The sequence below is a fragment of the Suncus etruscus genome, chromosome 9 (genome assembly GCF_024139225.1).
Source record: "Suncus etruscus isolate mSunEtr1 chromosome 9, mSunEtr1.pri.cur, whole genome shotgun sequence".
NCBI classification, from domain to species: domain Eukaryota; kingdom Metazoa; phylum Chordata; class Mammalia; order Eulipotyphla; family Soricidae; genus Suncus; species Suncus etruscus.
The window spans coordinates 98,645,498-98,672,822 of record NC_064856.1 but is presented as its reverse complement, the minus strand read 5'-3'; the positions used below and the strand labels follow the sequence as shown (position 1 = coordinate 98,672,822).

Here is a 27,325-nt window from a genome sequence, read left to right as displayed (position 1 = left end):
GAAATTGGCACTAGATCTCCTTTAAAGGTTTAAAAGAACTCATGTGGTGAATCTATCTGGAATTGAGCTTTTGATTTTGAGTAAAATTTTGATTATTGTATGATTTTCTTTGAAAGTTATAGGTATTCCATATCTTCTTAATTCAACCTTGGCAGGTTACAGAATTCAAAAAAATTAATCCATTTCTTCTAGGTTCTTTCATTCTATGGCATAAATTTTCTTAAAGTAAAATAATGATCTTTTAAATTTTTGTGGTGTCTATTGTGATGCTCCTCTTTTATTTTCTGATTTGATTTATTAGTGTTGTGGTTTTATTGATGATTCATGGATTTTGTAAATTTTTTTAAAGAACCAGCTCTCAGTTTCATTGATATTTAACAATTCTTTTTAGATTATAGTTCACCAGTTTATGGTCTAATTTTTTTTGGCATTTCCTTTTATTTATTTTTATTATTTTTTCTTCTTTATTTGAACATCTTGATTACATAAATGATTGTGATTAGGTTTCAGTCATGTAAAGAACGCCCCCTTCACCAGTGCAACATTCCCACCACCAATGTCCCAAATCTCCCTCCATCCCACCACACCCCCACCTGTACTCCAAACAGGCTTTCCAGTTCCCTCATTTATTCACATGGTTAAGGTAGTTCTCTGTGTAGTTATTTCTATAGCTGTACTCACCACTCTTTGTGGTGAGCTTCATGGAGTGAGCTGGTGTTCCAGCCCTCCTCTCATTGTCTCTGAAGATTGTTACAAAAATGACTTTTAATTTTCTTAAAACCCATAGATGAGTGAGACTCTTCTGTGTGTGTCTCTCTCTCCATCTGACTTATTTCACTCAGCATGATAGATTCCATGTATATCCATGTATAGGAAAATTTCATGGCTTCATCTCATCTGACAGCTGCATAATATTCCATTGTGTATATGTACCACAGTTTCTTTAGCCATTCATCTGTTGAAGGGCATCTTGGTTGTTTCCAGAGCCTGGCTATTGTGAATAGTGCTGCAATAAATATAGGTGTGAGAAAGGGGTTTTTGTATTGTATTCTTGTGTTCTTAGGATATATCCCTAGGAGTGGAATAGCTGGGTCGAATGGGTGCTCAACTTCCAGATTTTGAAGGAATCTCCATATCGCTTTCCATAGAGGCTGTACTAGACGGCATTCCCACCAGCAGTGGATAAGAGTTCCTTTCTTTCCACATCCTCGCCAGCACTGATTGTTCTCATTCTTTGTGATGTGCGCCAATCTCTGCGTTGTGAGGTGGTATCTCATTGTTGTTTTGATTTGCATCTCCCTGATGATTAGTGACGAGGAGCATTTTTTCATGTGCCTTTTGGCCATTTGTATTTCTTTTTTATCAAAGTGTCTGTTCATTTTTTCTCCCCATTTTTTTATGGGATTAGATGTTTTTTTCTTGTAAAGTTCTGTCAGTGCCCTGCATATTTTGGATATTAGCCCCTTATCTGAAGTGTGTTGGGTGAATAGTTTCTCCCACTCGGTGGGTGACTCTTGTATCCTGGGCACTATTTCTTTTGAGGTGCAGAAGCTTCTCAGCTTAATGTATTCCCATCTGTTGATCTCTGCTTCCACTTGTTTGGAAAGTTCAGTTTCCTCCTTGAAGATACCTTTAGTCTCAATGTCATGGAGTGTTTTACCGATGTGTTGTTCTATATACCTCATTGTATCTGGTCTGATATCAAGGTCTTTAATCCATTTGGATTTTACCTTCATACATGATGTTAACTTGGGGTCTATGTTCGCTTTTTTGCAAGTGGCTAACCAGTTCTGCCAGCACCACTTGTTGAAGAGATTTTCCCTGCTCCACTTAGGATTTCTTGCGCCTTTGTCAAAAATTAGATAATTTTATGTCTGGAGAACGTTCTCTGAGAACTCAAGCCTATTCCACAAATCCGAGGGTCGGTCTTTTTCCAATACCATGCTGTTTTGATAACTATTGCTTTGTAGTATAGTTTAAAGTTGGGGAAAGTAATGCCTCCCATTTTCCTTTTCCCTAGGAGGGCTTTAGCTATTCGAGGGTGTTTATTGTTCCAGATAAACTTCATAAGTGTTTTATACACTTCTTTGAAGAATGTCATGGGTATATTTAAGGGGCTCGCATTAAATCTGTATAATGCTTTGGGGAGTATTGCCATTTTAATGATGTTAATCCTGCCAATCCATTACCAGGGTATGTGTTTCCATTTCCGTGTGTCCTCTCTTATTTCTTGAAGCAAGGCTTTATAGTTTTCTTTGTATAAGTCCTTCATGTCTTTGGTCAAGTTGACTCCAAGATATTTGAGTTTGTGTGGCACTATTGTGAATAGGATTGCCTTCCTGACTTCCATCTCTTCCCTATCATTATTGGTGTATAAAAAGGCCATTATTATTTTCTTTCTCTTGCCTGCGTTGTGACTTTTCTGTTGGTCATTTATACTTTCCTAAAGTGTTGTCAAGTTATTTATATGACCTTTCATCCTCCCTGTTGAATGTTTACATGACTATGAACTGTCATGTTAACACTGCTTTGCTGTGTCTCGTGCCCCACAAATTCTGGTAGCTTATGTCCTCATTCTCACTAGATAGTGGGAATCTGTTCTTTTCTTCTTAGTTTTTGGGCCACATCCAGCTGCTTTCAAGGGTTACTCCTGGCTCTATGCTCAGAAATCACTCCTGGCAGTATCGGGGAAATATTTGGGATACCGGGGATCAAACTTGAATCAGTTGCATGCAAGGCAAACGTCCTTATCTTTCCTATCACTTAGTTTTGCTATCACTCCAGCTCCTATTTTCATAAATATTTTAATCCCCTCTTCAATTTTCTTTCTTTCCTACTTACTATTCAGTAATGAGCTATTGACTCACCTGGTGTTTGCATTGTTTCACCATTTCAGATTGTGAATTAACATCTGTTTTCAGTGAGACATAGTATGAAATGACAGTTGCTATGATTTCAATTGTCTTGATTTTGTGGAAGTAAATTTTATGTCCCAGCATATGGTCTATTCTAGAGAATTACTCAGATACACTAAGCAAAATGTGTATTTAGTACCTGGGAGATTAAAGTCCTGTTAATGTCTACTAAACCCCTCATCTGTGTTTTTCATTTAAAGGAAGTGTTTTACTTTTTTGTTTGGATTTGATCAACACCCAGCCCAGAGATGCTCAGGAGTTTCTTTTGAGTCTGTGCTCAGAAATCATTCCTGGCAGGCTTTGAACACCATATGGGATGTCGGGGATCGAACCTGAGGTGGCTTTGTACAAGACAAATGCCTTACCCACTGTGCTATCATTCAGGTCCAAGAAAGTATTTTCTTACTGAGCTGTAGTCTAGTGATTATTAAGATCACATCAGATCTCCAAAAACAGAAACTGCAACATAAAACAGAATTGCATGAAATATCGATTCTGAAACTTTATTATATTACAGAAGACTTGAATAAGGGAGTTTTGAAGTTCAGCTTCTGCTTGTTGTTCAGTCAAAACCATTGATCATCTTAGGTTACAACTGTTAAAAGACTGTGCGTGATGAAACCGGAGTGATAGCACGAGGTAGGGTGTTTGCCTTGGATGCTGCCAACCAGTGATAGATCCAGGGAGTTTGGTTCCCGGCATTCCATATGGTCCCCTGAGCCTGCCAGAAGCGATTTTTGACCACAGAACCAGGAGTAACCCTGAGTGCCTCTGGGTGTGGCCCCAAAACAAAACAAAACAAAATAAATAAAAAATAAAAGACTGAACACTAAGGGGATAAATGAGTCATTTTAGATAACTCTCTCATCCAGTATACACTGCTCTTAGTCTATAAAATTTTACAGAAATTTCTCCATGGATTTCTTCTCAGCAGGGCATTCTACCATCAAAATTCACCCAGGGTACCTAATTAACCTCAATAAGACAAATAATAACACAATAATAATTTCTGACATTAAAAGACCATATTAACTCATTTTCCTTATGATTAAACATAATATATAAGATATATTCTATTTTTGTAACTTCCTAAAAAGATTTTTATATATAGAGATGTAAATTTGAGTATACACCTAAATAAGTAAAATCCCAGAATGTAAACAAAATTAAGCTTTAATTTCTAAAACACATATATTAGTCAAAGCTTATTATTATTATTATTATTGTAATTATTATTATTATTATTTTACTTTTTTGGACCACACCCTATAACACTCAGAGGTTACTCCTGTCTATGCACTCAGAAATCGCTCCTGGCTTGGGGGACCATATGGGACTCTGGGGATTAAACCAAGATTCATTCTGGATGGACCGCGTACAAGGCAGATGCCTTACCACTGTGCTATCACTCTAGCCCCTCAAAACTTATTTTTAAAATGTTCAAGTAAGTAAATGTTTCAAAGCAAATAAATTATTTTATTGACAAGAAAATATATTTTGATAATGAGAATAAGATTATAATCAAAATATAGTCTTATTTATAAAGATAAAAGAAAATAATGCTGGATAACAGCAATTAAAACACAAAATCAGGGGCCAGAGAGATAGCATGGAGGTAGGGCATTTGCCTTGTATGCAGAAGGATGGTGGTTCGAATCTTGACATTCCATATATTTTTCCAAGCCCTCCAGGAGCGATTTTTGAGCATAAAGCCAGGAGTAACCCCTGAGAGATGCCTGGTATGACCCAAAAAACAAAAACCAAACAAAAACAAAACACAAAATCAGTGTTTTCTTCCAGCTGTGCTCTGCTCTTCCTTGACAACTTGATTGTCTCTATGTGTCTTGTTTTCTTTTGTTTTTTCCCAGTTTGGAGAAGCTCATAAATTCTTCTGAACTTTTGTTTTCTCTGTCACCGTCTCCTCACATAAATTTTATTTAATAACTCTCTAATGCATCTTTAAAAATAAATAAATAAAATATGAAATTTAATACATTAGTCATTTTTATGGCATGGATTATTATGAGACATAATCATTCCTCCTTGGGTATATTTTTTTGGTATTACTTTTTTTTTTTTTTGGTTTTTGAGTCACACCTGGCAACGCTAAGGAATTACTCCTGGCTATATGCTCAGAAATCACTCCTGGCAGGCGCGGGGGACCATATGGGATGCCGGGATTTGAACCACTGCCCTGCTGCATGCAAGGCAAACACCCTTGTCTCCATGTTATCTCTCCATCCCCTTTGGTATTACTTTTATATACATTTTTATTGTGTGGCATGTAGCTTTGGAATATGTTTTTCTTTGGGATAAAAAACCTCTCTGTTTTCTACTGTGATAATAAAACTAATGTCTTCCTCCAAATAAAATTAAATAAACAATCACTTGGTATAGACAAAACTCCTTCTTAAACACTAATTAAACTCTAAATGCTTACTCTGAATGCTAAGTTAGCTGATCTCAAACTAGGCTAAAAGCTCTGTGTTACAAAATATCAAACTCTATGATCTATCTATAAGAAATATATATCATCAGGGAAATGCAAATCAAAAGTACAATGAGGTTACCATCTCACATCACAGAGTCTGGCACACATCACAAAGAACAAGAACAATCAGTGCTGGTGGGGATGTGGAGAGAAAGGAACTCTTACTCACTGCTTGCAGGAATGCCACTAGTCCAGCCTTTATGGAAAACAATATGGAGATTCCTCAAAAAGCTAGAAATTGAACTCCCAAAAGATCCAGCTATTACACTCATAAGGATATACCACAGGAACACAAAAACACAATTCAAAAATCCCTTCCTCACAACTATATTCATTGCAGTGCTATTTACAATAGCCAGACTCTGGAACCAACCAAGATGGTCTTCCACAATAGAATGACTAAAGAAACTGTGGTACATATACACAATGGTATATTATGCAGCCGTCAGGAGAAATAAAGTCATGAAATTTTCCTATACATGGATGTCCATGGAATCTATTATGTTGAGTGAAATAAGTCAGAGGAGAGATATAGACACAGAATAGTCTCACTCATCTATGGGTTTTGAGAAAAATTAAAGACATTACTGTAATGATGCCCATATCTATCTATCTATCTATCTATCTATCTATCTATCTATCTATCTATCTATCTATCTATATATATATATATATGAGAAACGTCATAAGCATAGATGATGATGCTCCAGAGCCATGTCAAGGGACAACAGGAAGAATTTTCTCACTGACTTGATGCCAGATTTAAGATGCTTTAAAATCTGTTTGAAAATGGGCCAGAGAGAGAGCATGGGGGTAGAGCATTTTCCTTGCATACAGAAGGATGGTGATTCAAATCCCAGCATCCCATATGGTCCCCCCACCCCCCGTGCCTGCCAGGGGCCATTTCTGAGCATAGAGCCAGGCATAACTCCTGAGCACTGCCGGATGTGACCCCCCAAAAAAATTAAAAAAATCTATTTGAAGGAAGCCAGAGAAATAGTAGTGGTTAAGGAATCTGCCTTATATCTAGCATACCATAATTTGATCAATATCCAGATTCCCATATAGTTCCCTGAGCCAGCCAGAATTGATCCCTGAGCATCGCTGGATGAGCTCTTGCTATATCCCCTGTCTAACAAATCTTGATGCGTAGAAAGGCACCAAGTTTATAAAGGCCCTAATTGCCAAAGGGAGAGTTTTTAAAAAAGCTCTCTGATATTAACTTTTTCAAAGCAGTCTGTACTTGCAGAGAGGAAGTTCTAAAAAAGTAGCACCTGTAAGAAAAAATGCTTGATAAAATAAGCTGTACTCAGAGGCATTGGGGCCTGATAAAATCTTGGTTGCCTGTCCATGAGACATTTGGGAAACAAAGGAATGTAGCATAAATATTAGTTGAGATCTACCTTCAGCTGACATTCTAAGATTACTCAAATTTAATATTTATATAGATTCAAATATTCTTTAATAATTATTACTCACTTTTCTTAGAGCTTCTCTTAAAAACTACTCAGGTATATAAACACACCTTATGTGAAACATTTGCATAAATTCTAGTATTTTTATTTAGTCTTACTGTAGAAATACCCTCAAATCTAACTTACTGTGAAAGATAGGTAATTCACTTTGACTGCAGTAAAAATTCATTAAAATCAATAAATAAAATAAAGCAGCAATTATATAAAAATAAATAAAATAAAAGAAAAGATCAGCATTAGGGTAATGCAAATGATCATCTTCCTCATGCTCATTACATGGTCATCTCTTAATGTATTACAGCTCAGAGGAGTTTCATAAAACCATGCCCAGCCCCTATGTAACGATGGCCATCTTATTTTTTGTTTCATGTATATTCTTGTAAATGAGGCCTGTGATAACTTGCCACAAAGATAAAAAGCAATGACGTTGTCAAACTCCATCATCACACCCTTGGTCTATATTTTAATCTACAACTTGAGGAACACAGAGGTACAAATAAAAGGACATAGTAGCAAAGAAGGGACTCTGGTTATTAATTGAATCTAGCTAAGAGCCTCAGAGTTTTCTCATCATTGGAAGATTTTATTTCAGAGTGCATAAAAGTTAAAACTATCTATTTTCTACCAGCTGCTTAGGGGAAATCTCTGAACTGTAAATATCATGTATAATTCAAAATATTGACTAGTTAGAGATTATAGTACTTTTATCTCCTTCTTTGACTGTCCTTGACTTTCTGTTTGTTCACTCCTGGCTCTGCGCTCAGAAATGGAATGCTGGAGATTGAACCCCAGTCCATCGGGAGTAGGTCAGTTGCAAGGCAAATGCCCTACCACTGTGAAATCACTGGGCCCCTGGCTTGAGGGACCATATGGGACATGCTGGGGATGGAACCTAGGTTGGTCCCGGGTTGGCAGCGTGCAAAGCAAATGCCCTACCGCTGTACTACCACTCCAGCCCCATTATCTGACTTCTAATCTGCATCCACATCTCAAATACTTTATTCCCTGCCTCTCTAGATATCAAAGCATCACATATTTTCTCCTATCCTTAGGATTAGATAAATCCTTGTAAATCCTTTTCAACTTCCTGAATCTGAAAATAACTGCTGTACTACCACTCCAGCCCCATTATCTGACTTCTAATCTGCATCCACATCTCAAATACTTTATTCCCTGCCTCTCTAAATATCAAAGCATCACATATTTTCTCCTATCCTTAGGATTAGATAAATCCTTGTAAATCCTTTCAACTTCCTGAATCTGAAAATAACCTACTTCTTTGGTAGGTCAACTCTACAGAGCTTTCCCATGTGAATCTTAGAACTGTATCCACTTTGCCATTATTGTGTCCATTTATATTATTTTTATTAGTAAAATTTTCAAAAGACTAACTTTTTATTGTTATTACTTATGATTAGGTACTCATATTTTCAATAAATATCTGTTGACTGATTATAGGAAATGAGTTATTTTTCTCAAGTTTAGATGATTAAGTAAAAAAAATAGTGATCAGAGGAAGTTAAAAATAGACTAAATATAAAGGGTAGAATGTGGTTATTAGAACATAATCTACATAGAGGTCTCTGAATATTTCAAGGATACCAAAAAATGGAATAGAATTATCCAGATAATGACAATAAGTATGATCAGAAAAATGAAAAGGATTCAGATGATATAATATATAAGCTATATAAAGAGTTATAATTAATTATAAATATCCCATGCTATATATGAGTTACCTCATAAAAATCACCATAATCAAAGTCTCAGAATGCAGGCTAACTTTGTTTTATTTTTTTTTGGGGGGGCACACCCTGCAGCTCTGAGGTTTGCCCTAGCTCTGCACTCAGAAATTGTTCCTGGCAGGCTCAGAGGATGCCAGGAATCAAACCCAAGTCTATCCCCGGGGTGCCGCATACAAGGCAAATTCCCTACCACTGTACTATTGCTCCAGCCCCCTCAACTTTGACTTTTATGTTAAAGATGGGTTGAATAACAGTTATTCAATAACAGGATCGAGTTATTTAAATGAGTTTCTATTTGCCTCTTTCCTATTTTAGAACTTCTTAAAACTACTTATCTGTAAGTAAGTGATTTCAGCATACATATTTCTCAGTGCTTATTTTTCCTATTTCCCATTATAAACAACAAGGAATACATTTAAATTCTTAATAAAATATAAATTTATTGTACATTTGTAATAGCTTTAGATTGTGGAAATGAAAAAACAGAATGAACCTTTTTCTATAGTCAAATAATGCAAACGTTGGGAATTGAGTATGGCCCTTATTTTTTATATTTCTTTACATTTCATTATGAGGAAAATAGGTAAATAAAATTAATTTTCATGTGAATATGGTTGTATAAGTGCAAATCCCAATACAATTTAGGTTGGTAAAACATTCTAAGTTTTAATAATAGTTTAATATTATCCCTTAAGAGTAAGCCTATGTAATTAAAGCATCTGTAACATATGTCATATATGATATACAATCACATATATCTTGGCTATTGTTTTCCTAGAAATTTTGTTTCTGGTTCACAGAACAAAAAAAAAGATTTAAGTTAGCTCACATTTTACTGCAATATAATATTTATATTACAATATTGAATTTATGGACTGAAGTCACAACTTGCTGCACCACAATTTTTACTAGTAATTTTCATTTTGACATTTCTTAGTGTGTACTCAGTAAAGTATTGAGAAAGGGAGTCCTAATGGTATAAAATACAGTTACATATTATCTATTAAAAGGGGGCCAGTCATTTATATAAAAGTTTTTTTTTTTTTGGTTTTTGGGCCACACCCGGTGACACTTAGGGGTTACTCCTGGCTACGCACTCAGAAATCGCTCCTGGCTTGGGGGACCATATGGGACGCCGGGGGATAGAACCATGGTTCATCCTAGGCTAGCACTGACAAGGCAGGCACCTGACTTCTAGCGTCACCATGCTGGCCCTGAGAAGTATTTTCTTAAGCCTCGTCTATAACCTTACTTTTTGGGGGGAGAAGAGGAAATCACCTATATTCTGAATTAATTAATACAAATGACCACATTTGTATTGATGAAAATGAATTCTAGAGAAATAGTCAGTGTGCATACATATACACAATCATTTTATTAGTTGGTCAATGGTTTTTGAAGAAAAGTATGTAAAGAAAGCTAAATTGTCATGTGAAGAAGGTTGGATACAAATAAAATTGTAATAAAATTAGTTTGTTTAAATGGTTAGAGGAAGACCTGAGTGATAGGACAGCAGGTAAGGTGTTTGCCTAACAAGCAAATGGCTTGAGTTAGATCTAAAGTAATCCTTATGGTCCCCTAAGCATGCCACGAGTAATCTATAAGCACAGTCAGTAGAAAGCCCTGAGCACACCAGTGTGGTACAAAAAAACACTAGTAAAATGGAAATGGACTTTACGAATATAACATAATCATCTCAGATTGTGGATAATAAACATATAATTAACAAATATGTGATTATCCTATGAATGTTATATACAGATTTATTTATTTATAGCAAGAATATTTATTTTCTCTGCTCACAAACCTTTTATTATAAAAGTTCATATTTGAATTACCACAAAGCATTTATCAATTGAAGTCATACTTTGCTGCACCACAGTTTTCTCATAGCATTCTTTACTTCTGCGTTTCTCAGTGTGTAGATCAAAGGGTTGATCAAAGGTGTCCCAATTGTATAAAACACAGCCACTAACTTGTCAATTGGAAATGTGGTGGCTGGCCTTGTATATATGAATATACATGGTCCAAAAGATATGACGACCACAATAAAGTGGGAGGTACATGTGGAAAGGGCTTTCCTCCTTCCTTCTGCACTGTGGTTTTTCAGAGAATACAATATGACAATATAGGACATAAGCAGAATGATAAAACTCACTATACATATGGCCCCACTATTGGAAACCACTAATAAGTTTATCACATAAGTATCCATGCAGGCAAGTTTCAGCAAGGGCTGCAAATCACAGAAGTAGTGATCAATCACATTGGGGCCACAAAAAGGCAATTGCACAGCCAGTAAAATCTGTGCTGTTGAGTGGATACAACTTCCTATCCAAGCCACAAGCATCAACACAACACAGACCTGCCTACGCATAATGGTCATGTACTGTAGGGGTTTGCAAATGGCTACATAGCGATCAAACGCCATGAGGATAAGCACAAAGATCTCCATGCACCCAAAAAAATGCACTGCAAACACTTGAGTCATACATTCATTGTAGGAAATGGTCTTTTTCTGAGAGAGGGAATCCACAATCAATCTGGGGGCTGTGGTGGTAGAGAAGCAGGCATCAGTAAAGGACAGATAGAATAGGAAGAAGTACATAGGGCTTCCAAGATTACTACTGTTTTTAATAGTCACCATAATGAGAAAGTTCCCCACTAGTGTTGCCAGGTAAAGAATCAGGAACATTACAAATATTCTTTTCTGCTTTCTTGGATCCTGTGTCAATCCAAACAGAATGAATTCAGTCACGGTGTTGTTCATTGCCATCTAAGTGCTTATAGGCAAGCTATATCTCACAAAGATTTGATCAGCTGACAGAAGAAAGACAGTAACATCTTGGAGGATCACGGGAAGATCTCTGAATTTCTTTTCAGTTGAGCATTCCTGTTCCCTCCAACTGCTATTAGTTCTGAGTGAATTTTTCAAACTTCAAATGAAGAAGCCCCTGTGGAATCTTTCGTTTGGTTCAAAATGTATATGAGATCAAGCTGTTTGCTGTCATAGAAAAATAAGAGTAGTTGTTCTTTAAGAAATATTGATTGCTACCAATAACTTTAGTGTCCTTATTGTTATGGCAAGAGAATCAAAGTGGAAAACCAAGTTCAAATGTTTTCTCTACCTTAAAAGGATACAAACCTACTTTTATGACCACACACACAACCTATATTTCAAGGGTTATGAATGTTATCTCTGTTCCTTGAGAAGAAAAACAGCAATATTTCAAAATAAAGGGCTAATATTATTGGAGTATGAACACAATTTTTTCATACCTACTTTTGTGTGTGTGTATGTGTGTGCAAATTATCCCTGACTCATTCAGGATTTCTGAGGTAGTATGCTTTTCTTTAACAATTTTTTCCTGTTTTTCTGGATGTCGAGCAGAAGAAAATAAATTTATGTGCAGAAGAAAGTACAGTAAATAAGATAATAACACTAACTTCGCTTGTTTCATCTTTTAACAAATGCCCAGTTAATGCTTTAAGAAGATTTAAATAGAAGTTAGAGATGCATATATTTTACTATTTTTCTATAATCTTGAGTTCATTTCATATAATATTTAACCTCTCAGTCTATAAATTAGATCTGATCTAAATTTTGTTACATATCTAAAATCTAAATAGTGAGTTTATTCTTAAATTTCCTTTTTAACATATGTTCTATAAATACCTCAGCTAAAACTGTTATTTGAGGGAAAAACTTTCTCTAATTCTAATATAAAAATTTATGGTTTAAAAAGGCTTCCAGTCTTTTTTTTTAGATTTTATGTGAAATTAATAGTAAGCATAATATAATGTGTACTCACCCAGTATCCAATATATTATTTGATGCCATAGTATGTCAATGTAGGAGCATGATTTTGACAAGAATAATTTGACAATTAATTCACTGATTTATTTATTCATTTCAGTTTTTGACTCTCCTAATAAGTAAGTCCAAGGTTTTAGAATAATTTGCCAGGTATTAGTGCCCCAAATATTAAATATTATTATTTATTGATAAAGATAATTTGTTTAATGTATACCCTTTATTATAGAAAATTATTATAGAAAGTAATTGACTAGTGATAGGACAGAAATAATAGGGACAAACACAAATGGTTTGGAGTAACTGACCACAATTAGCTCACATTTACCATATATGGTTTATAAAGTACCATCAGAAGAGATCCCTGAGCAGAGAGCCAGCAATAAGTTCTGAGCACTAGTAGCTGTGCTCCAAATCCCCAAGATATATAAGTAAACAAAAATAATTGATCATAACAAATCTTTAAAATATAGGAACCTGAGAAGAAAAACTAAATGTATTAGTTATTTGAATCTATTATTTTACTCTCCACAAAGAAACTAATTCTATTTCCTTATGTTCTTATACTATATAGTATATATTTCCTATGTTCCTCATATTAACATTATGTTAATATAGTTGCATGTTTGTGTATGTATATATTTTTTGGGTGAGTGGACTACACTCAGAAATACTCAGGACTCAGTATTCAGGTATCACACCTGGTGGAACTTGAACGTCATATATAAGGATCAAATTCAGATACATACAGTCAAGTGTCCAACCTGCTGTACTATATCTCTGGCTCCAATATAACTATAGTCTTTTATATAATCATATGTCTAAAATATACACTATAATTATGCAAAATAATTGAATATTGTGCAAAAGTTGAGGGTTTTGTGGAAAAGCCAAAGCAAAAATATTTTATGATATGCAGGAAAATTACAATGCATAATTTCAAATTGTCTCTGTATTCACATATGCATAAATTTATCCCACCTTAAAGGCCATAAGAATATCTGTTATCAAAGTTTTCCATGTGTTATAATGACTAGATTATTTGGTATAACATAATCTTCCAGGTTACTAGGGGTTTAGATAATGTATAACACTATGGGTTTAGAAAGTACATATCACATGCCAAAAAATATATAGAAAAATTGTTATTGCCTTTCACAGAACAACTGTTACATTTTGAAAATATAGAATACAGTAATAGTTTTACACATATTTACAAGTCATTAAATTCTGAGTAACATACTTTTTGCAAACTAGTGTTAGTTATTAAAACTTAGAAAAATGATGTGGATTTCTTTGGATGCTATGTGTAAGAATCATTAGATCCTACATAGCAAAACATCAGATTAATGTTTCCAAAACCTCAGTAAGATAAACAATCTTAGAATTCTAAAGCAAATCTAAGTATTCATTATTTATAAATAAAACAATAGAAGAGAATAGAATGTGAGATATGAGTCAAGCGACTCATATTTTATGTCCTTACTCTAGTGACCACCTTGAAATCCCTTAAAAGAAAAAGGAGCATTTAAAAATATGACAATTTATAATAAACTGGTTGCTATGCATTTCAAATTTATTTTTTTACGTTATGTATTTTCTAAAATTTTTTGGGGGGGTCACACCCGGCAGTGCTCAGAGGTTACTCCTGGCTCTACACTCAGAAATCACCACTGGCAGGCATGGGGGACCATATGGGATGCCAGAATTCGATCCACCCTCCTTCAGCATGCTGAGCCATCATTTTGTTTTACACTTACCCCAGTGTTTCAGCTAATGTGTGTTCCAATGAACTTTAATATCTATTATACATATAATCTCTCCTAACATAAGCAGTCCATCCCATTTCTAAATTTCATTGACCTAAATATCTTTCCTGTGATATTTCCTAAATACCTTTCCTATTCTACCATCATCCAGATTGTGCACAGGGTTTTGTCCATTTGGTATTATACCATCTTCTAATCTCCTAAGAAAAATCTCTATAGTTATGTTCTGTACCAAGAGGTTAAGTGGGTAGTTAGATTTGTATTGAGGAGCAGAAAGAGAAGAGACTCAAGCCTCAATGCTCTCTGGCAATCTGTAAGACACTTTGTGCGCTCAGTCTTGCTGGCCCTGGTCTCTAGTCAAAAAAATTGAGGTAGCAGAAAGCCAAAATATCAGAATTAAGATACAAAACAAATTTAAAAAGAAAATTACTGACTTTTCAGTATTATTTTTGACTATTAAACAGATACAGACTCTGAGAATTTAATTAAAATATAAGAATTTTCTATGTATTCTTTGAAAGTGCTGAGGAGCGGGTTCCAAGGATGGAGAATTAAGAAAGTCAAGGATTAAGAATTAATAATGTCAAGAGGAAAAGTAATAGTGGGAAATATTCAAGAAAGAAAGCAGCAAAAAGAAAAGAAAACAATGAAAAACCTCATAGGGTGAGCAAAGAATAGATAGACAGCAATTTGCTCATGAATCCTGGGGAAATTTTCATATCTCTTCACTATGCATAGCATCCCTTAATCCACTCAGAAAAAAATGACAATTTTGTAAATATGTAAACTGACAGTAAGTATGTGTGACAGTAATAGTATGATTATTCTTAAAACCATGAGTGTCATAGCTTTATACAATTGGTCATCATAACAACAATAACAACAAATCATATGGTATCTGCATCTCATAACAACAATTCTACATCCCAATCCTTTCACTGACTGACTTTCGCTTCACCTTCTCTTGCCCCTAACATTTGCTAAAACATTTATGATGTTATGGCATCTCTTGTTTTCTATGTACTCCACAATAAAAAATATGTGGACTGGGGTAATCTTGTTCTAAGCAAACCAAGAAGTCAGGTGGAAGATTTGGAGACTTCAGTATCTTCTGATTATTGTGGGATGATGCTATTTGTCTCTGAAATTTCACTTTTCCTCAGGACATTAAACCTATAATGTCATGACCTCAAAATCAGTCCTGAATAGGGAGAGAGATTAAGAAAGAAACTAAGATTTTCATTGGACTTAATACCTTTTTTTTCAGGGGTGGGGAGATAGGAGAGAGAGTGAATGAGACAGAAAGAGAGAGAGAATGAGAGAGAGAGAGAGAGGGAGAGAGAGAGAGAGAGAGAGAGAGAGAGAGAGAGAGAGAGAGAGAGAGAGAGAGAGAGAGAGAGAGAGGAGGAGATCATCCATTGATATTGTTTTTGGCTCTTTCGATTGACTTACTTTGAAGAGAGTCCAGGGGAATATCTTCCTCTTTTGTCTCTTTCCATTGGCTTACATTGAAGATATATCATATGTAGTAAGTTTGCGACATGCATCCTGATTTTCCAAATTCATCTATTTGATTCTCTGTTAACTCCTCTATGCAGGGGATTGAAGCAAAAATATTTAAATATCTGCAGAGAACATCTCTTCCTTGAGAGCTTGAATTAGGATCTGACATTTTGTGTTTTTGTTTTTGTTTTGGGGCCAGTTCTGACAGTTTTTAATACCTACAAATCACTAGTTTTATATTTAGACCTTTCTGGAATTAAAATGAAATATCTGTGCTAATATATGTGAGAGCAGAAAATATAATCTGTTTCATTACCACAAAATATTCTCTATTAGAACACATTTAAAATTTTCTTTCTCCTGCTATTTATAGGAATATGATAAAGTTTCACAAGTGGCCCATTTCTAGAGAGAGGGAGGGAGGGGAATTCTCCCTTCACATTCAACCCTCAGGGTTTACTCAATGAGCTACTTAACTCAGTAAATCTAGAAGAACAGCAAGCTTTGGGGCCAATTAACTCCGGACAAAGCTGTCAGCAGGCAGATTCTGCCCTCAGAGCCCTCCTTACCACCAAGTCCCTTAGAGAATGCCTTCATTTCTGTTTCAACTGGCCCTCCATTCATAGTGTCAAGGTGAGTTGCACACTACTGAAGGCTAACCAAAGTTCTCCTTTCAAATATGTTGAGTCCAGGCAAAATATCACACCAAGCTGTGCTATAACTGAATTTGGGGTATATTATTTATACTTCTATATCTAAAGTTTTTGGTCTTATTTTTATTGGACTTTTGGTTTGGGGGCAATACCCAGGGATGCTCCTGGGTTACTCCTGCTTCTGCACTCACAACTCACTTTTAGAGGTGTTTAGGGACAATATAGAATGCTGAGGATTGAAGCCAGGTTACTATAGACAGGAAAACACACCTGTCTACTGTACTATAGTTCCAACCACTACATCTAAACTTCCTTCACTTCTCTTTTATATTTTGAAAAATTCTACTTTTAAGCAATAAATATTTAAATATTTTAAATATAAATTTTATTTTAAAATACTTTATAGACTGCATAATTATAAGTTTTATAATTTTTACAGTATTTATAAAACAGTAAGGAAAGGAAAATAGAGCATCCAATCATAAGAAAAAGTGTCACATATTTTAGCATTTAATTGATGCCTTTAGGCATAAAACACATAATATGAAGTGTATTAATTCCAGTGTTGAATAACTGTTAATAGCTGTCTATACCCATAGACTTTCCTCCAAATCAATAACTCTATTGTGATTAATAATTCACAACATATAAGTGTATCAGACAGGTTCATTGTATTTCTTAAATTTACATGATATTATATAATTATATCATAGTAAAGCTGCAATATAACAGACAAAATATTGCAAATAGGGAAGGATATTTCTGAATTTTCTTTCTTTCAGGGAAGAGGGTTGGAGCATGTATGTAGGTTGGTGTTCAGGTGCTACTCACAGCTCTGTGCTCTGTGTTGCTCTTAGAAGTATTCTATGAGTGGGGCCAGATTTGTGGGCCAAATGGTAAATTTGTGCTTGCCAGTGCTAGCCTAGGATGGACAACAGTTTGATACCTGCATCCAATATGGTCCCCCAAGCCAGGAGCGATTTCTGAGTCAGGAGTGATTTCTGGTCACATAGCCAGGAGTAACCCCTGATCATCACAGGTGTCACCCAAAAACCAAAAGAAAAAATAAAGTCCTTAGAATCACTGTGTGACCAATCCACAAGAAAACCACAATAAATAATGGCCTTTCTTTTATAGATATCTAGTCTTACTCAAAATTTAAGTAATTAAATATTTATAATTAAAATATTTATTTTTAATAATATTATTTTTATTTTGATTGTAGTGGTTTACATATTGTTGACAATAATATTATCTGTACATATGTACATAAAATCGGGGGGATTCCCATCACCGATTTGTCCTCCCTACACCTCCGTGTTCGTCCTACCTCCCATATCCTCCTCCCTCACCCCCAGGACACCTAGAATATGTGGTCCCCTCTGTACCTAGCTTACTACTTAGTAGTCTTGGTCTTAATGCCTCCCTTATTTCCCCCTCTAACTTGGAGGAGGGACTACATAGTTCAAGTTATGTGGTTTTATTTGAAGAAGAGAAAAGTAATAAACTGTGGGTAAAAGTCTAATATGCCAAACATGGGCGGAATCCTTCTAGAGGCTCTCATTGTTGGTTTGAGAGATGGAGAAAAAGAAGGTGAAACATCCCAACAGTACAAAAAGAAGTGTCAAATATCCAATGAGCACTCCAGTGTTTACGATAGGCACCACAAAAAAGCCATGGTCTTAAGTTAAAAAACATGGCAGTGCACCTAAAGAAAGAAAAGAAAAGAAAAAAAACAAACAAACAATATAAATATAAATTGGGACAACAACTTCAATAACCACACCAAAACAAAGAAATCGACAAAAAGTAGATAGGTAAATAATAATAATAATAATAATAATAATAATAATAATAATAATAATAATAATAATAAATGAAGAAAAAATATATGAAAGATAAAAAATGTTTTTTTGCCTTTTTTTCCCCTCCTGCACTGGCACAGTAAATATTGGGTTCATTCCTTTTCGAAGGCAAAAAGCACAAAACATTTTATCTTTTATATATTATCTTTTTTCTTCTAAATATTTCTTAAAGATAATAATGTAAGATTTCTGGGAAGCAAAAAACCGGCTATCCTTTGCAAAAGCTGGCTCCCTGTGTGTGACACCAGGCGGGGAAAATCCGCGAAAGTACACCGGCCCAGTGGGGCTCAGCTGTGAAAGACTGTGAGTGTGACCTGTCTATGTCTGTCTACTGTCCTCTTGCGTGAAACTCTTGCGAGTGGGGCAAAATGAGCCTCCAGAAACCTCGCTTGCCCAGACGCCATTTTCAGGGAGGGACTTCAGATCATAAAAGCCGGCTATCCTTTGCAAAAGCTGGCTCCCTGTGTGTGACACCAGGCGGGGAAAATCCGCGAAAGTACACCGGCCCAGTGGGGCTCAGCTGTGAAAGACTGTGAGTGTGACCTGTCTATGTCTGTCTACTGTCCTCTTGCGTGAAACTCTTGCGAGTGGGGCAAAAAGAGCCTCCAGAACCTCGCTCGCCCAGACGCCATTTTCAGGGAGGGACTTCAGAGCATAAAAACCGGCTATCCTTTGCAAAAGCTGGCTCCCTGTGTGTGACACCAGGCGGGGAAAATCCGCGAAAGTACACCGGCCCAGTGGGGCTCAGCTGTGAAGACTGTGAGTGTGACCTGTCTATGTCTGTCTACTGTCCTCTTGCGTGAAACTCTTGCGAGTGGGGCAAAAAGAGCCTCCAGAAACCTCGCTCGCCCAGACGCCATTTTCAGGGAGGGACTTCAGAGCATAAAAACCGGCTATCCTTTGCAAAAGCTGGCTCCCTGTGTGTGACACCAGGCGGGGAAAATCCGCGAAAGTACACCGGCCCAGTGGGGCTCAGCTGTGAAAGACTGTGAGTGTGACCTGTCTATGTCTGTCTACTGTCCTCTTGCGTGAAACTCTTGCGAGTGGGGCAAAAAGAGGCTCCAGCAGAGCACGGCCGCTCCGCTTCGCTACGCGCCGTGCACTCTTTCTAAGGAAAGAACTCCATTGCAACAAGAAGGAAAAAATCACACTAAGAACGGCGCTATATCACAGAAGCAAACATTTCTCTCTGGACTGTCTTCTCTGTTACATGCTCGGGCCTAAGATTTGACCCAGTGTGAGGCTTCATCCACGGAGGACTCCCCTCCCTTAGAGGCAAGTCAGCCCATCCAGAAAGGGAGGAGCCAGAGGAGTGTGCTGCCTACATCATATAGACAATGAATACCACTACAACACGTAGAAAAACCCACAATACAAATGTGACAATGGGGAAATAGCGCAGGCCAGCATCAGACATAGAGAATGAAGATGACAATTCTGAGGACCAGATAATGACTGAACAACTAATCAACCTCTCAGATAAGGACTTTAGACTAGCAATATGGAAGGTGCTCAACAGACTCCAAGAAACCATGGATCGAGTTGACAGAACACTAATAAGAACCAAGAAAATATGAAGGCAGAAATGACAAAACTCCAAACTGAAATAACATGTCAACTAACAGGCCTGAAAAACTCAGTAAACGAAGTGAATGACAAAATGGATAAGCTCTGGGACAGGGTATCAGAAGCTGAGAATAGACTTGGTGCTGTGGAAGATGAGATACATAACAATTCCATACAGCAGGAGAGATTGGACAAAAAAACTTAAAGCAAATGAGCAGACAATGGAAAAATTAGTCAAAGAATGGGAACAGACGAAATAGAAGTCTATGATAAGATCAACAGAAACAACTTAAGAATCATTGGAGTCCCAGAGACCCAGGAAGAAAATTTCCAGGAAGAATCAATGGTCAAGAACATCATTAAAGAGAAACTTCCAGAGCTAAAGAATATATGTGATCAAATCCTGCATGCCCGAAGAGTACCAACCAAAAGAGACCCCCAGAAAAACCACCCCAAGACACATCCTAGTCACAATGACAAATCCCACAGATAGAGACAGAATTCTGAAAACAGCAAGATCAAAAGGGGAAATCATGTTCAAGCAAGCTTCCCTGAGATTTACAGCAGACCTGTCACCAGAAACGCTCAAAGCCAGAAAGCAGTGGTGGGATATTGTGACAAGACTGAATGAAATGAATGCTTCACCCAGAATACTATACCCAGCAAAACTCACTTCCGGTTTGATGGAAGAATACATGGTTTCACAGACAAAAAACAGCTCAGAAACTTCACAGACACAAAACCAGTCTTAAGAGAAAAACTGAAAGACCTAATCTAAGACAAGACTACCCAAAAGACACACCAAATTTTGAAATAAAGATGGCGTTAAATCCCAGGACAATTCTTTCTCTCTCAACGTCAATGGACTAAATGCACCAGTTAAGAGACACAGAGTGGCTACATGGATCAAAAAACTCAATCCAACCTTCTGCTGCCTACAAGAAACGCACCTGAATAGTCAGAACAAACATAGACTCAAAATAAAAGGCTGGAGAAAAGTTATCCAAGCAAACAACACCCATAAAAAAGCTGGCGTGGCCATACTAATATCAGATAATGCAAACTTTATACTCAGGAAGGTTGTAGGGACAAAGACGGACATTTTATATTAATCAAGGGGTACGTAGAGCAGGAAGAATTCACTCTCCTAAACATATATGCACCGAATGAGGGGCCAGCAAAATATTTAATACAACTGCTGACAAATCTGAAAAATAATATCAACAACAACACAATAATTGTGGGGGACCTAAACACGGCTTTGTCAACACTGGACAGGTCAACCAGACTGAAACCCAACAAGAATATACTAGACCTGAGGAGAGAAATGGAAGAAAGAGGCCTAGTGGATATATATAGGACACTCCATCCCCAGAAACCTGGATACACATTCTTCTCCAATGTACATGGGACATTCTCCAGGATAGACTACATGCTGGCACATAAAACATACCTCCATAAGATCAAGAGGATAGAAATTTTGCAGACTACCTTCGCTGACCACAAGGCTCTGAAATTATTTGTGAACTCCAAAGGGACTCAGAAGAAACACTTTAACACCTGGAAGTTAAACAGCCTCATGCTCAATAACCAGTGGGTCGAGATGAAATCAAGGAGGAAATAAAAAGGTTCCTGGAAACAAATGACATAAAGACACAAACTCTCAGAACTTATGGGACACAGCAAAAGCAGTACTGAGAGGAAAATTTATAGCTTTGCAAGCACACATCAGGAAGGAAGAGGAGCTTACCTGAGTAGCTTAATGACACAGCTAATAGAACTAGAAAATGCTCAACAAAAGGACCCAAGAACAGGAAGACAGAAGGAAATAACAAAGCTGAGAGCAGAAATCAACGAAGTGGAAACTCAAAAAAACAATCCGAAAGATCAACGAAAGCAGAAGTTGGTTCTTTGAAAAAATAAACAAGATTGATAGACCACTGGCAAACCTAACAAAGAAAGAGAGAGAGAGAAACTTGATAACTCGTATCAGGAATGAAAAAGGAGAGATCACTACTGATATGACAGAGATTCAAAGGGTAATCAGAAACTACTTTGAAAAACTCTACGCCACTAAAAATGAGAACCTGGAAGAAATGGATAAATTCTTGGACTCTTATAATCTTCCACGGTTGAAGGAAGAGGATGTAGCATATCTAAACACCCCCATCACCATTGATGAAATTAAAACAGTAATCAAATGTCTGCCGAAAAACAAAAGCCCAGGTCCAGATGGATTCACTAATGAATTCTATCAAACTTTCCAAGAGGAACTACTGCCAATCTTGGCAAGACTCTTTCATGAAATTGAACAAACAGAAACACTTCCAAATAGCTTTTATGAAGCCAACATCACCTTGATACCTAAACCAGACAGGACGCTACCAAAAAAGAAAATTACAGACCAATATCACTGATGAATGCAGATGCAAAGATCCTCAACAAAATCCTGGCAAATAGGATTCAATGCCTCGTTAAGAAGATCATCCACTACGATCAAGTAGGTTTCATCCCAGGAATGCAAGGCTGGTTTAACATCCGTAAATCTATCAACATAATACACAACATCAATAACAAGAAAAATAAAAACCACATGATCATATCAATAGATGCAGAGAAAGCATTTTGATAAGGTCCAACACCCATTCTTGATCAAAACTCTCAGCAAGATGGGAATGGAGGGAACCTTTCTCAATATAGTGAAGGCCATCTACCACAAGCCAGTGGCAAATATTATCCTCAATGGAGAAAACTGAAAGCCTTCCCTCTAAATTCTGGCACAAGACAAGGCTGTCCTCTCTCACCACTCCTATTCAACATAGCACTGGAAGTACTTGCTATAGCGATTAGGCAAGAAAAGGATATCAAGGGAATCCAGATAGGAAAGGAAGAAGTCAAGCTCTCACTGTTTGCAGATGACATGATACTCTACTTAGAAAACCCTAAAGACTCTATCAAAAAGCTTCTAGAAACAATAGACTCATATAGCAAGGTGGCAGGCTACAAAATTAACACACAAAAATCAATGGCCTTTCTATACACCAACAGTAATAAAGAAGAAATGGACATTAAGAAAACAACCCCATTCACAATAGTACCACACAAACTCAAATATCTTGGAATCAACTTGACTAAATATGTGAAGGACCTATACAAAGAAAACTATAAAACTCGCTCCAAGAAATAAGAGAGGACACACGGAAATGGAAACACATACCCCTGCTCATGGATTGGCAGGATTAACATCATCAAAATGTCAATACTCCCCAAGGCATTATACAGATTTAATGCCATCCCTCTAAAGATACCCATGACATTCTTCAAAGAAGTGGATCAGACACTTTTGAAATTCATTTGGAACAATAAACACCCTCGATAGCTAAAGCAATCATTGGGAAAAAGAATATGGGAGGAATTACTTTTCCCAACTTTAAACTGTACTACAAAGCAACAGTTATCAAAACAGCATGGTATTGGAATAAGGATAGGTCCTCAGATCAGTGGAATAGGCTTGAATACTCAGAAAATGTTCCCCAGAGATACAACCATCTAATTTTTGATAAAGGAGCAGGAAATCCTAAATGGGCAGGGAAAGCCTCTTCAACAAGTGGTGTTGGCACAATTGGATAGCCACTTGCAAAAAATTAAACTTAGACCCCCAGCTAACATCATGTACAAAGGTAAAATCCAAATGGATTAAAGACCTCGATATCAGCCCCAAAACCATAAGATATATAGAACAGCACATAGGCAAAACACTACAGGACATTACAGGCATCTTCAAGGAGGAAACTGCACTCTCCAAGCAAGTGAAAGCAGAGATTAACAGATGGGAATATATTAAGCTGAGAAGCTTCTGCACCTCAAAGGAAATAGTGCCCAGGATACAAGAGCCACCCACTGAGTGGGAGAAACTATTCACCCAATACCCATCAGATAAGGGGCTAATCTCCAAAATATACAAGGCACTGACAGAACTTTACAAGAAAAAAACATCTAACCCCCATCAAAAAATGGGGAGAAGAAATGAACAGACACTTTTGACAAAGAAGAAATACGCATGGCCAAAAGACACATGAAAAAATGTTCCACATCACTAATCATCAGGGAGATGCAAATCAAAACAACGATGAGATACCACCTCACACCCCAGAGAATGGCACACATCACAAAGAATGAGAATAAACAGTGTTGGCGGGGATGTGGAGAGAACGGAACTCTTATCCACTGCTGGTGGGAATGCTGTCTAGTTCAACCTTTATGGAAAGCGATATGGAGATTCCTCCAAAAACTGGAAATCGAGCTCCCATACGATCCAGCTATACCACTCCTAGGAATATACCCTAGGAACACAAAAATACAATACAAAAAACCCTTCCTTACACCTATATTCATTGCAGCTCTATTTACCATAGCAAGACTCTGGAAACAACCAAGATGCCCTTCAACAGATGAATGGCTAAAGAAACTGTGGTACATATACACAATGGAATATTATGCAGCTGTCAGGAGAGATGAAGTCATGAAATTTTCCTATACATGGATGTACATGGAATCTATTATGCTGAGTGAAATAAGTCAGAGAGAGAGAGAAAAACGCAGAATGGTCTCACTCATCTATGGGTTTTAAGAAAAATGAAAGACACCCTTGTAATAATAATTTTCAGACACAAAAGAGAAAAGAGCTGGAAGTTCCAGCTCACCTCAGGAAGCTCACCACAAAGAGTGATGAGTTTAGTTAGAGAAATAACTACATTTTGAACTGTCCTAATATTGAGAATGTATGAGGGAAATGTAGAGCCTGTTTAGGGTACAGGCGGGGGTGGGGTGGGGAGGAGGGTGATTTGGGACTTGGGTGATGGGAATGTTGCACTGGTGATGGGTGGTGTTCCTTTTATGACTGAAACCCAAACACAATCATGTATGTAATCAAGGTGTTTAAATAAAAAAAAAATTTAAAAAAAAAAAAAAAAAAAAAAAGATTTCTGGGAAGGTACATTTCAGATCTAATTGGAATTTTTCAAATGCAAATAAATTTTCTAACTCAACATGTACAAGTTTTACTACTAAGAATATGAAGTCCACACTGTTAATCATAATTCAACATTAGAATCTGAAACATACCTATGGAAAATATAAAAATTCCTGGAGAGATAGTATAGTGTAGCATTTGTTTTATATGTATATGACCTTACATATAGAGATGTATATTCAGAGAGAGCTAGAGTGCATAACATACATGACAGAAAGTATAAAAGTGCTCACTCTAGAAAGACGAGGTAACTTACACAAGCAATCTCCCCTCAGTACCTTGCTAAGGTGGTTACGAAGGGGGATTTTGAAGCAGTTGAGGGTCCTTTGCTATCCTCATGGTCTTTGTTTCAACCTCCTCTCCAAAGGGGTCCAGCCATCTCTACACTCAGGAATCAATAATGTGCTGGCCTGGAATTCTTCATCTCTATAACTTTCCAGTTTTCTGATATGGGTTCCTTGTGTCGAAGGCCTCACAGTCTTCGTGCTGTTTTATATTTCAAACTATTTCTCCCATTGTACATTTCTTTTTTTTTCATTTTTTTAAATTTCTTTAAACACCTTAATTACATACATGATTGTGTTTGGGTTTCAGTCATGTAAAGAACACCACCCATCACCAGTGCAACATTCCCAGCACCAATGTCCCAAGTCTCACTTCGCCCCACCCGACCCCCGCCTGTACTCTAGACAGGCTCTCCATTTTCCTCATACATTCTCATTATTAGGACAGTTCAAAATGTAGTTATTTCCCTAACTAAACTCATCACTCTTTGTGGTGAGCTTCCTGAGGTGAGCTGGAACTTACAGCTCTTTTCTCTTTTGTGTCTGAAAATTATTATTACAAGGGTGTCTTTCATTTTTCTTAAAACCCATAGATGAGTGAGACAATTCTGCGTTTTTCTCTCTCTCTGACTTATTTCACTCAGCATAATAGATTCCGTGTGCATCCATGTATAGGAAAATTTCATGACTTCATCTCGCCTGACAGCTGCATAATATTCCATTGTGTATATGTACCACAGTTTCTTTAGCCATTCGTCTGTTGAAGGGCATCTTGGTTGTTTCCAGAGTCTTGCTATGGTAAATAGTGCTGCAATGAATATAGGTGTAAGGAAGGGGTTTTTGTATTGTATTTATGTGTTCCTAGGGTATATTCCTAGGAGTGGTATAGCTGGATCATATGGGAGCTCGATTTCCAGTTTTTTGGAGGAATCTCCATATTGCTTTCCATAAAGGTTGAACTAGATGGCATTCCCACCAGCAGTGGATAAGAGTTCCTTTCTCTCCACATCCCCGCCAACACTGTTTATTCTCATTCTTTGTGATGTGTGCCATTCTCTGGGGTGTGAGGTGGTATCTCATCGTTGTTTTGATTTGCATTTCCCTGATGATTAGTGATGTGGAACATTTTTTCATGTGTCTTTTGGCCATGTGTATTTCTTCTTTGTCAAAGTGTCTGTTCATTTCTTCTCCCCATTTTTTTGATGGGGTTAGATGTTTTTTCTTGTAAAGTTCTGTCAGTGCCTTGTATATTTTGGAGATTAGCCCCTTATCTGATGGGTATTGGGTGAATAGTTTCTCCCACTCAGTGGGTGGCTCTTGTATCCTGGGCACTATTTCCTTTGAGGTGCAGAAGCTTCTCAGCTTAATATATTCCCATCTGTTAATCTCTGCTTTCACTTGCTTGGAGAGTGCAGTTTCCTCCTTGAAGATGCCTGTAATGTCCTGGAGTGTTTTGCCTATGTGCTGTTCTATATAACTTATGGTTTTGGGGCTGATATTGAGGTCTTTAATCCATTTGGATTTTACCTTCGTACATGATGTTAGCTGGGGGTCTAAGTAAATTTTTTGCAAGTGGCTATCCAATTGTGCCAACACCACTTGTTGAAGAGGCTTTCCCTGCTCCATTTAGGATTTCCTGCTCCTTTATCAAAAATTAGGTGGTTGTATGTCTGGGGAACATTTTCTGAGTATTCAAGCCTATTCCACTGATCTGAGGACCTATCCTTATTCCAATACCATGCTGTTTTGATAACTGTTGCTTTGTAGTACAGTTTAAAGTTGGGAAAAGTAATTCCTCCCATATTCTTTTTCCCAATGATTGCTTTAGCTATTCGAGGGTGTTTATTGTTCCAAATGAATTTCAAAAGTGTCTGATCCACTTCTTTGAAGAATGTCATGGGTATCTTTAGAGGGATGGCATTAAATCTGTATAATGCCTTGGGGGAGTATTGCCATTTTGATGATGTTAATCCTGCCAATCCATGAGCAGGGTATGTGCTTCCATTTCCGTGTGTCCTCTCTTATTTCTTGGAGCAGAGTTTTATAGTTTTCTTTGTATAGATCCTTCACATATTTAGTCAAGTTGATTCCAAGATATTTGAGTTTGTGTGGCACTATTGTGAATGGGGTTGTTTCTTAATGTCCATTTCATCCTTATTACTATTGGTGTATAGAAAGGCCATTGATTTTTTTGTGTTAATTTTGTAGCCTGC

General features: G+C 36.9%; 1 protein-coding gene across 1 annotated transcript; it reads right to left on the bottom strand.

Annotated features, from left to right (window-relative positions):
- Nucleotides 1–10,487: 10,487 nt before the first annotated feature.
- Nucleotides 10,488–11,402, bottom strand: LOC126017814 (olfactory receptor 4C11-like). Its single transcript, XM_049779869.1, has one exon. It carries the CDS (start codon nucleotides 11,400–11,402, stop codon nucleotides 10,488–10,490), a length of 915 nt encoding a protein of 304 aa, XP_049635826.1.
- Nucleotides 11,403–27,325: the final 15,923 nt, after the last annotated feature.

What these genes read in the sequence shown, in the direction of transcription:
- LOC126017814 (XM_049779869.1), bottom strand. Translation starts at nt 11,402, where the DNA reads ATGGCAATGAACAACACCGTGACTGAATTCATTCTGTTTGGATTGACA.